Source organism: Tiliqua scincoides, chromosome 1 (genome assembly GCF_035046505.1).
Source record: "Tiliqua scincoides isolate rTilSci1 chromosome 1, rTilSci1.hap2, whole genome shotgun sequence".
NCBI lineage: Eukaryota > Metazoa > Chordata > Lepidosauria > Squamata > Scincidae > Tiliqua > Tiliqua scincoides.
In genome coordinates, this window is record NC_089821.1 from 256,035,647 (window position 1) to 256,047,749 (window position 12,103).

The 12,103-nt window shown below is 43.0% G+C and overlaps 1 protein-coding gene across 8 annotated transcripts in view; it reads right to left on the bottom strand.

The window, feature by feature from the left end:
* Positions 1–12,103, bottom strand: part of NENF (neudesin neurotrophic factor) — a 54,017-nt gene that overhangs the window by 40,580 nt on the left and 1,334 nt on the right. For 2 of the 8 annotated variants that reach the window (XR_010794066.1, XR_010794064.1), the window contains exons 2-4: positions 11,615–11,675; positions 9,722–9,825; positions 8,416–8,519 (exon numbers count right to left, since the gene is read on the bottom strand). Coding sequence is in view for 2 of the 8 variants with exons in the window: in XM_066619238.1 (XP_066475335.1) it covers positions 9,098–9,274; positions 9,722–9,825; positions 11,615–11,675 (342 nt within the window). In the remaining 6 variants the exon portion in view is untranslated. Of the gene's footprint in view, positions 1–6,546; positions 6,653–7,302; positions 9,275–9,721; positions 9,826–11,614; positions 11,676–12,103 lie in introns of those variants that run through there. The other 6 variants (XR_010794063.1, XR_010794061.1, XR_010794065.1 and 3 more) reach the window with 5 other exon arrangements.

Genomic DNA, 12,103 nt, shown 5'->3' on the forward strand with positions numbered 1-12,103 from the left:
CATCTATCTCCGGACCAGATCAGACGGAAAGCTCTTCAACCTCTCCAGACTGAGAGCAAAATCCAAAGTCCAGCTGAAATGTCTGCGTGACTTCCTCTTTGCCGACGATGCAGCTGTCACTACCCACTCTGCCAAAGATCTCCAGCAGCTCATGGATCGTTTTAGCAAGGCCTGCCAAGATTTTGGACTGACAATCAGCCTGAAGAAAACACAGGTCATGGTTCAGGATGTGGACTCACCTCCCTGCATTACAATCTCTGAGCATGAACTGGAGGTTGTCCATGACTTTGTGTACCTTGGCTCAACGATCTCCGACACTCATTCTCTCGATGCCGAGCTAAACAGGCGCATCGGTAAAGCAGCTACCACGTTTTCCAGACTCACAAAGAGAGTCTGGTCCAACAAGAAGCTGACGGAACATACCAAGATCCAGGTCTACAGAGCTTGCGTCCTGAGTACACTTCTGTACTGCAGCGAGTCATGGACTCTTCGCCCACAACAGGAGAGGAAACTGAGCGCTTTCCACATGCGCTGCCTCCGACGCATCCTCGGCATCACCTGGCAGGACAAAGTTCCAAACAACACAGTCCTGGAACGTGCTGGAATCCCTAGCATGTATTCACTGCTGAAACAGAGACGCCTGCGTTGGCTTGGTCATGTCGTGAGAATGGATGATGGCCGGATCCCAAAGGATCTCCTCTATGGAGAACTCGTGCAAGGAAAGCGCCCTACAGGTAGACCACAGCTGCGATACAAGGACATCTGCAAGAGGGATCTGAAGGCCTTAGGGATGGACCTCAACAAGTGGGAAACCCTGGCCTCTGAGCGGCCCGCTTGGAGGCAGGCTGTGCAGCATGGCCTTTCCCAGTTTGAAGAGACACTTTGCCAACAGTCTGAGGCTAAGAGGCAAAGAAGGAAGGCCCATAGCCAGGGAGACAGACCAGGGACAGACTGCACTTGCTCCCGGTGTGGAAGGGATTGTCACTCCCGGATTGGCCTTTTCAGCCACACTAGACGCTGTGCCAGAACCACCTTTCAGAGCGCGATACCATAGTCTTTCGAGACTGAAGGTTGCCAATACAAAAATCCCCACCAAACTTAGAACAATTGTCAAGTGTCACATGCTTACTTTGACCACATATTTTAAAAGAAATCTCTAATTCCAAGTTTTTAGCCCACACATTTTTGTACAAATCCTGGTTCTGGCTAAAGAATGACTAGCACCTCAGGAAGTTAAATTTAGATGATGGGGGTATGACACTCAGTGATAAGGCACATCAGAGTAAGTCACTGAATGCATTTTGTCTCTATTGCTCATGTGCTTGGATGCAACAGAACTTTCAGGACTGACTTTGTGAACAAATATATTAAAAAACCTCAAAGTTTACCTGAGTATTTGTCTGGCTCTCCTGATTTAGGTAATGCAAATCTGAGATTGACATTAAAAGATAACAAAATAAAGAGAATATTAATTCCTTAAGCTGCTACAGTGAATTCATTTTTCCTGCATCAGTAAAATCAGTCCTAGTAAACACCATTACCAGTCTGAAATGGATGTTTCATTTGGTTCATGGGGTAGTTTAAGCTTTAATGAGTTAAGACACATTGTCTGGAAATAATGTTTTTCCTTATAAAATGAATCAACGTCCTGGGTAGTGGAAGATATGAATCTACACTTTCAAAACCAACTTACATCCATGTGAGTCATGATCAAGAGTGAACTCTAGATGTGTATATTGGAAGGGAGTTTAACATGGACAAAGGGCTGAAGGTGGGAGCAAGACAGTGATGCTGTCCTCTGCTCCAATGAACAATAAAGTTACTCTGAAGATTGTATAATATACTGTACACATCTATATCTCTAGATACAGTGCTCTTGCTGCAGAACAGGGACCATAGCTCAATAGCAGAGCACAAGTTTTGCCTGACGAATGTTCCAGGTTCTGTCACTACCTTCTCTGTGAAAAGGAGATTGGAAGGACATAGTAAACTTTATCAGGGTGATGTCAAACTACAATGAGGTCCCCAGTCCTATGGTCCTTCAGCGTTGGGTGCTGTAAACATACCATAAAGCCCTTTTACATCACCCTGTGAGGAGGGAGTGCCGACACAGCCCAGTGCCAGTTGGTACTGGGCCCAGCAAAATCAGAACTCTGAGCAGTGGTAAGGGCCTTCAGGGCAGGGGGCATTCTGGGGCAGGGGGAGTGACCAGTCCAGGAGGGAGCTATTCTCCATGTCCCCCCTTGTTATACCAAATGCCTCTTTACCCTGGAGCATGCCAGTAAGTACAATAAGAGACACAGCTACTGATCCTCTACTCTTCCCAATCTCACTGGCTCTGAAAAGGAAGATGGGAATGGAGTGGAACTGGGAGGGGAGGGGAGAAGAGTGGCAGCAGGCTGGAGTTTCTGCAAATGCTGGCAGAGGCAGACATCAGAGGAGGCAGACACTGCCAACCTGTTGCCTGCGTGACAAGTCCTGTACAGAAGAATCCACTGAACAATTTAACTCCCTTCTTCCCCGATACATTTTGTTCATTTGTCTCTCAGGCAGATATCTCTAAAGAACTCTGCAGCTCACACTTTGTATCCAGGGAGTTTCCATCCAGATAACTTATGTAGTAAAACCAGCTTGACATCAGTCATACCCCAGCATGATATGCATTCAGACCACTTTCTGGGCGAATGCAGATGGGTTCACTCAGATACAAGGATGAAATTATGGCGGTGGGGGAAGCTTTGCAAGGCATTGGCTCTTCTGCTTGAATGCTTCTCCCAGGTCTTGAAGTTTCAGTGGGTGGTGCTTAGACTATAACTGGGGAAAATGTGGCTGTTTCAGGTCATTCATTTCGAGGCTTCAAAATGTCAGACAATGCAGGGAATCATCTACTTAAATGGCTGGGTTTACACATCTATCTTAAGAACTTTTCATAGGATGCATGTAGAAATGTATACCATCACCAATTTCCCACCTTTGCCAACTGCACTACAGTAGTATAGAATGCTGTCTCCTCTTATGGCCTGAATCATATTGCCCTCTAGTGGGAGAAACATAGTGGCACATTGCTGTTGGCTAAACAGGATGTTTCAGACACCTTCTTTCCTCTCTCTCTCCTAAAAACAGAGGATTTACATTCCTCACCAATATAGATCTAGTCCTAAACATCTGCACCAGCAAACCTTCATGCAACACTAATGTAATATCATGGTTTTGTGACATGGTCCCAAATTCAGGGTCTGGTACCCAATAAACATTGGGTTATGAATCAAGCACACGAATAGCACTATATTATCAATAATGTGGCTGTACATCTGGTTCTGCCTGTGCCCTTGCTTTTGCACGTCAGCTCTACTCATTTAATACGCATTTATCAAAGAAACATTCACAAAGACCACAAAGATCCTAGGTCTTCACTGTCCTCACCTCTCAAATAAGAAAACTGTGTAAATGCTCCTCTGAATCCACTACTCACAGAAACAGGAGCACAAAAACAAACTCAAAATTTTAATACTGGTTATAGAAAACACATCTAATATAGGAAAAGTCTCCTGCCCAGCCACACACCTGAGTAATAGCCTTGGATCATTTTCAGAAGATACCCAAGTTTGGGCTTTGACAGATCTACCTTCCTTGAGATCCTCCCTTTGCTCGTCCTCAAAACTGGAACATGCCTAGGTTTTCAGACAGGGGATATGTCAGTACTCATAGAAGGAGTATCTTGGATCCAATGCTGAGCAATCTGTCCTTTCCATCACTACTAGCCTGTAGGTATCTGATATTAAATAAATAGCAACGTTTCTGGATTCAAGGGAATGGTTCACTCGGCTGGCACACCTGAGCCTTGGCACCTGCTATTTTGCAGAAATTAACCACTGAACTTGCCAAGAGAAGGCCCTACCAAGACTACAACTGCCTAATCTTTAGCTATGGGAACATGATCTAGAGAAGGAAACAACTTCTTAAGTACGCAGGTTTAAGTCAAGTAAGGCTTCATAACTGCTGAGATAGAAGTGCAAATTTTAAAATACAAGACGGAACATTGGAAATTACCTACCTATAGCAATATAAAGGAATTTTCCTAAGTCTGGCAGGATGTATAAGGAATCTATCCTTAGCAAAACAAAAGAGTTATATGCCAAATGGCATTCAGGGTGGCATATGAAATTCCATAAGACCATCAATCATCTTAAACAGAAAAGGAAATTATACCTCTCTTATAATTACTCCATCATTGTATGTATAATGTTCTTGGATTAACTGACAATGGATTTTGCGAAGATGCCATTTCATTCCTACAGAAGTTTTCAGCCTCCCTTAAGCTGCTCACAATATTGTTGCAGCTTTGGGGTTTCAATGTGGGATTTCTTGCTCTAGATCAAGGGTCTCCAAACCCTGGCCTGGGGGCTAGATGCAGTCCATGACAAGCCTCTAACCAGCCCACAGCCAGCCTCCTGTCCCCTGAAAGCTTCTGGCCCACTCAACTGTACATGACCAGAACTGTGCTCTGATTGTGCCTGGAGGGTGTTCTGAGGGCCAAAGAGGTTGAATGAATGAGCCCATTCATTCACTTATTCACTCATCTAAGTTCCATCTCTAATTTAAATTTTATATTTTAATTTTTTTTCTGGCCCTCAACACCATGCCAGATATTTGATGCAGGTCTCTGGCCAAAAAGTTTGGAGAGCCCTGCTCTAGATATTCTATTCTCTGCTAGCTCCCACTTCTGCAAAACTGAAGCTTTGAACTGAAGGATCTGTGTGGAGTTTCACTTCCACGTGACACAAGTTTGAACAGTGACCAACCAGAGGAAGAAGGGAGTTCCTTTTGTTGGGGGTAGCTACCAGATTCAGTTTTATTGTTTTACCCGTTGTTCTACCCACTGACTAAAACATACTATTTTGCACAGCCCATCAGGCCATAACTTGCTTTGAAAAACAGAAGCTAAAATGTTAAATCTCATTTGCTGTTTAAATGTGTAACAGGTGTTACACATGTTCAATATAAATTGTTCAAAAGGCCAGAGCAAAGAAACCTGTTTTACAAGTTACCTCAACATCCAGTTATAAATTCTGAAGTGCAGGAGATCATCATGACAAGCCATATCCACAGAGCCATGTCCCACTTCAGGCTAGACAACAAATCAACTTAAATTTCTGCATTTGTGTGTCTTCTCCTCCCCCACTTATTGCAACACTGAAAGTTGCAATACTTCATTTAAAGATGTAGCTCATTTCTTCCCAGACCCTTGGATGGAGTTGAAATACTTTAAACCAGTATAAAAGAATTGAAAAATAAGAAACATTCTAGATAAATACAGAAGGTACATTAAACTGTATCCACTTGGGCATTTAGTCAGAAGTGAGTTCTACTTCCACCATCTATGTTTCCTGGGTCCCCTCATCCAAGGAAATGAAGCTAACCTCCCTGAGGAGCACCCAGTCTCACCTTCTCCCACTTATCTCTCCACCTGCATATGGTGACAGGACAAATTGGTGCCAAGGCCCCTAGGCAAATTTCTCAGTTTGCCTCATGCCAAGCATTAACATTTCTACTTAGCTGAAGTCCTTTGGAAAAAGTTGCAACAGCTCCAAGTGAGCACTCCTGCTGTAGGAGGAGTCCCAATGCTGTGCTTGCCCCCACTTCTCCCCCCTCTACCTTTCTGTCAATGTGGCTGTTACTTCTTTAAATGCCAGAACATACTAACCACTTCTGAACCATATGAGGAACTAAGGTAACTAGGAACTAAAGTAAATAGTTGATTTATGGAATCCTCCTTACAAGACAATAACAATGGACAAATGTAACTAGAAGAACAAGTGTAACTTGCCCGCCATTACCAATCTGCAGCTGGACCCCATCAATGACTTTGAAAATGAGGCAGAATCGCAAGAGAAAGATGATTTATGCTTTCCAAAATGGTGAGGATAGAACAGGTATGTGAACCAGATGTAAAATAGAAATCTGATACAACCCACACATTTCTGTAGACGAACCTATACATTTCCAGCAGCGTGAGATGAAACTCAACACTTCCGCATCGCTGCATCAGAAAACCTCTCACTATACAACAAAACCTGTTTAAAAGGTTACAGTGACAGACCAAGGACTCCTTTAAACATCCCATTTCCCCTACAATAAGGGCCTAAAGAAACATGAAAGCAGCAGGCTCTTGTCACCCATATATAAAGCAGGGAGTCTCCAATTTTAAAAGCACAAAGGGTACACAGGTGAGCAGATGCCAAATCCTGCCCGTCCACAGCTTTCCTCCCTTCCCAAGCTGTCCTCATTGCAGGACTGGCACCCAGGTGCAAGAAGAGCACCTGGGGAGACAGGGGTTTGGAGAAAGCAGCAGCAGCAGGTGTGAAGAGGATTCAGTACCCTCTCCCTTCTTCTGCTCATTAAAACCAGGTACCTCCAACTGCTGCTTTATCTGAGATTGAGGCTGATCTGCATTTAAGAGAGACAAAATCACCATCCTCACATTGACCACTTGATAAACCCCATGGAGTATAAACAAGATGTGAACAAATGTCTACCAGCACCTACATCAGATCTGCTGGTATTGTGCAGTGGTTATGGGAAAGGCCTTCATCTCAGTGGTAGAACACAGGTTCAGCAAGTATGCTTCCCTTTTCATGGCTGAGGAATTTCACTGTGAAAGCAGAAATTTCATTGTTTAGGATCAAAGCACACATTACCCTCCACCCCCCAAAAAGATCAATATCTGCATAAAATAGCATACATGGGGTTGTACAAACCAAATAAAGAGCATGAGAAATAGGATTTATCATGATTCTGATCAAAAAGCTAAGGTAAAGTTGTGCGCAGAGGGGTACAATCCTGACTGGAACTGCAGCAGGGACAAAATAATACAGCCCTCCGATTCCCTGTTATGGTTCCAATCTGGTTTATGCATCCCCGCATGTGTTATTTAACAGGCAAAAGAGCCAACACATGCATTTAAAGCAACATATGTTTTGACCCTAGTCTGCAATACTGCACACACTTGGCAGTAAGTCTCAAACTTACTTATTTTTGAGTAGACACAGCTAGGATTGTGCCATTAGCCTCCTAACCACCATGGTAATCTTGCCCATGTTTCCTTATTTACTGGTTTTATGGTAGCATATTTTCCAACAGAAAGAGAGGGAAAATAAGGAATCATTTAATCTTTGAAAGAAAGCAGTCAGGTGGTTCCACTAAGGCAATGGAACAAATTCTCTTGGAAGAAATGGGAGTAGCTGCTCGACACCATACTAACTCAACATGTCAGGCAAATCAACATAGCAGATCACAGTCTCCTTAGGCTACTACAACACCTTCGCTAGCTTTAATTTGTGTAGTATAAGCAATCATGTTCTCCAGGCACTATGCAAATGAAAGTCAGAGAGACTTGTTAACAGGAATCTTACAGAGCAAAGTGCTTATCTTCACCAGGTAGGCAGGAAGGGGAGTTGATGTAAATTCAGTTGAAGAGCAGAAAAACACTTACATGCCTTTCTCTCTAGGGAACAATAGTAAATAAGGGGATCAAGTCACAGAGAAACAGTAATAAGACAAGTCCAAGTTTAAGGTGACAGATAAATTCACACTCTAGTTGAATCTCAGAATAAAGAAGTTGGACATAAGTCATGAAGAAATCATCGTGACAAACTTATAAACAAACATTTTTGAACAACAGTAATCCAAAGGTTAAGTCTGTATGGAGATTATGCATTCATTATGAAGGGCCCAAGTGGATCTGACCAAAAGAGCCATCTAGTCCTCCTTCCCGCAGTAGCCAATTAGATGCCTCTGCAAGACTCACAAGAAAGGCAAGAACCCTTCCTGACTGTTGCTGTCCAGCCAACAGTATGCAGTAAACAGTATTTGCTGTGCTTCTGAACCTAGAGATAGCCAATGGTAGACTTGTCCTCCCTGAAACGGTCTACAGTGGTCTTTTTAAAAGGCATCTGAACTTCAGGCAGTGGCATAGATGAATTATGCATTACGGGATGAAGTATTGCTCTGTGTACAATTTCCATTATTTCACTACATGACCCTAATGCATGTCTAGTCTTTGCAATTAACATACACTGGGAGGCTGCACTCTGGTACTGGTTCTACTACCCCTGCTGATTGGGTAAGAGGCACTTTTTCAAGTGGGTGCTCCTCTTTTTAGCAGGGGGAGAGTAACTGGCCCGCCTCACCCCAGCAGTGTCTTTTCTAGTGGCTGTCTGCTGGTGTTTTTTGCATCTTTTTAGAATGTGAGCCCTTTTGGGACAGGGAGCCATTAGTTATTTGATTATTCTCTGTAAACCGCTTTGTGAACTTTTAGTTGAAAAGTTGAATACTGTTAATACTAATAATAATAATACCCCTCACATACTTTCAATGCACATGGAACTGAAATATAGACACCTGATATATATTCACCTAAATGTCATACTTGGTCTCTAGGAATGCAAAACCTGGCCTTTGATCTGCTCCAGCAGGACATCTAGTCTGACACACTCCAATAGCAGCCATCCAGATGTTCCCTGAAACAAATAAGGCATGAAAGTGACAAGGATTTTCTATAAGCACCTGGCAATCAAAGATGAGAGACCTCTGCCAATGGAGTTTTAGTTTTAGGCACTGTACAAACAGCTATGAGTGGCCAGGACCAGTTTCCTATATGTATTCTGTCTGGGCCATGCAGTGCTTTAACATGTGTGTGTAATCACAGCAAGTCAAGCTCTACCCATGAGACTCACAGTAGCCAAAGCCAGATGGACAAAAGTCTGGCAATTGTAAGTTAGCTAGTTGCTGCTTTCCCCCTAAACACATGCACTGACAGCCAATTGGCAGAAAGGTACTGACAGCAAATGTACTGAAAAAAGTCAACATTCCTTATTTGAATCAATGTTCCATGTACATCACTGATATGTTACAAGTTCACCAACTGCAGCAGCATTGTGAAACAGTATTTGGTATCAAGTTTTGACTCCAGGGGATGACAAAATACACACTACTACAGACACACCAAGCTATTCATTGATCAAGTGTTCATGCTGTTGTCCGTGATAATGTCAGATTTTCTCCACATTCCAGTACAATTCAGAGTAAGCATATTTGGTCAAAACTCATCCTTAATGTTGAAGTGTGGCTGATCTTCAGGTCTGAAGTTTGGATTGGCGCTGCCATCCTCATTGAGAACCCTTCGGGCAGTGTAGCCAACAATAGGGTACTTGGCTTTGTAGACGGTACTGAATGTCTCATCCAGAGATTGCAGCTCCTCCTCGGTGAGTCCCATCTCAATGAAATATGATTTAATTAAGAGACAAAAAGGGTGAAGAGGTAAGAAGAGAACAAATAGTCATTTTTGTTGCGTTACTTGACTCTTTGCAAAAGAGGCAGTAGTAGGACGACAGAGGATCAATTCAGATTTCAAGAATACCCCCCTTGGTAGCTCCACTTCTTCATTTCCTAAGAAATAGCCCTAAGGTCCATCTAGTCTAGCCTCCTGCTTCTCACAACCACCAACCAGTTGGCTCTGAAGTGCCCACGAACAAGGCATGAAGGTAACCACTCACAACCAGTACTCAGTAACACACTGCTCCTCAACCTGGAGGTTCCACATAAACATCAAGACTAGTAACTATCCACCTACCACTTGTCTTTGACTGTATGCACTTGGGCCAACCAATCCCACCAACATCAACAATGTCCAAGACTGGGGTCTCAGAGAACACTTTCTTACTGTATCATGAGTGAGATCCACTGGATCAAGTGACATCTTTGCAATTCCTCGTGTTGAATCTCTGCCAACTAGTGCATTGTATGGTGCTCCTTTCCCATAAAACTCTGTCCAAGGAGAATAAAACATAGCAATGAAATGAAGCCCAAACTCATTCAACTTTTGGAAATTAGAAAAATGTATCACAGATGCTATCAGGCCCAAGATACTTTCATGGATGGCATCTCTTATTTGAGGTCAACAGCCTGCAAATAATAAAATTATGTATAAACAAGGCTAAAAAAATCTCAAACATGTGGTTATACATGAGCCTACACATGTGATGCTTGCACTTTTTTTTGTACAGGGGAATGAAGAGAGCTTTCTGTTTTTCTTTTGCAAAGGTTGGTATCCAGAAAATTGATTCTTACCCCAAGGGATATTTTAGCTGAACTGTACAGTAAGTGAAAGAGAACATATTTTGCTTATCCCTGTCTTGCAGAAACTGCATCCATCACATAAAGTGCCTGTCATCAGATCTGAATGATGCACCAACAGTGCCCCCTCCTGGATACAGACATAGCCCAACCACAGCTGTCCATGTACATCCATGCCCTGGTAACATCCAGATTTGACTACAGCAACATGCTGTAGGTCTGGTTGCCTTCAAAGATTATTCAGAAATGCAAGTTTGATACAAAATGCAATGGCTCAATTATAAACTGAAACTAGCTACATCTTGACTGCATTAAAACAATTCAAGTGGTTTCCTGTGTGCTTATGGACGCAATTCATTTATCTTATTTAATCCCTTTGTCCATCTGTTCCCCTAAAAAATCATTAACCAGCCTGGCTCATCAGTGGCCAGAATGCTAACTGTAGATATCAAATGGAGCAGTGATATAAGATAGGGTGCAATCCTAACCCCTTATGTCAGCGCTTTCCAGCATGAACATAAGGGCGATGCAGCTCTGAGGTAAGGGAATAAACATTCCCTTGCTTTGAGGAAGCCTCCGTGAGTGCCACCCAACTGCAGGATGTAGCACACATCCCACTGGCACTGCTATGCCAGTGCTGGAAAGCGCTGACATAAGGGGTTAGGATTGCACCCTTAGTGAACTTTGACTTTCTGACCTTTCAAGGACGCAATCCTGTAATGTTTTACACAATTTACAAGGGCTCTAGGTTCAGGTTCAAGGTAGGCTTCCTCAAGAGCAAAGGGAGGCCTCATAAAATCCTGAAAGAAACTTGTAGCTTATCCCAATCCCAGCCAGGTTTGAGGGGAACACAAGTAGCAATTTCTTTATACTGATTTGGGGGGAATCATGACTGGATGCCCCAAAAGTTAACAGTACCATGAGAAGCCATCTCCAGATACAGTACATTCAAGCTTCCTAGGAATTGAATGGAAAGAGTTTAGGGACTGGGCAGACCTGGGTTCAAAACTGCTCAGCCACAAAGCCCAACTGGATGACTCTGGGCAAGTCACTATCACTCAACATATCTCAAAGTGCTGTTGTGAGAATAAAATGGAAGCAATGATCACCCCGGCAGCCTGCTATGAGACACAAAAGCTAATTCAAGGACAGTATTTTTGCTGAAACAGGAGGTGAGTGAGGCTTTATTTGTAGCACATCTTAGGAGAATGTGACTGTAGCTCAGTGCCAGAGCACATGCTTTGCGTACAAAAGGGCCCAAGTTCAGATTCTGGTAGCATCTCCAGGTAGCACTGGAACCATGGAGGGCCACTGCTGGTCAGTGAAGACACAACAGAACGAGATGCATGAATGTTCTGATTTGGTATAAGGCAGCTTAAGTTCACCTGCACCAGCTTTTTAAGCATAACTGACATCCCTGTCACCAAGCCTGGGCAAAACAGAAGAGAGGCAAACACCTGTTGTTGCAAAGTTAACTCACCTTTTCCAGAAGTGACATCAAACACCACCCCTTTCACTGCCAGGTAAATCGGCTGATTCTCCTGAAAAGAATTTTTTTTTTTCTAAGACCAGCAATACTGCCATTTGAAAATTAGCAAATACTGGCATAATGACACACAACTGGACTACTCAGTTTTGAAACACTGGGCTATGGCAACCATATCTGCATGCAAAGGACTAGTTTGAAATAAGATACATGGTTATACTTTAATACAAGTTGACTTTTTAAAAAAAGGAGCGGGAAGCAAGAACAAATCACATCACTCTCTGAGTTCTGCATGCAGACATTGGATATTCTAATTTTTTTTTTACTCTTCAGCCCCATAAACAATTACACACTGCCTGAACAAGAATGCGGACTTCCCTACAGGCCCAGGAAACTGCCTTTCTAGCACATGATCATGAATTCCATCAATTAATGTACTGTGACCTATCAAAAGGCAGGATCTCATTTCTTGGTCCCAGATAA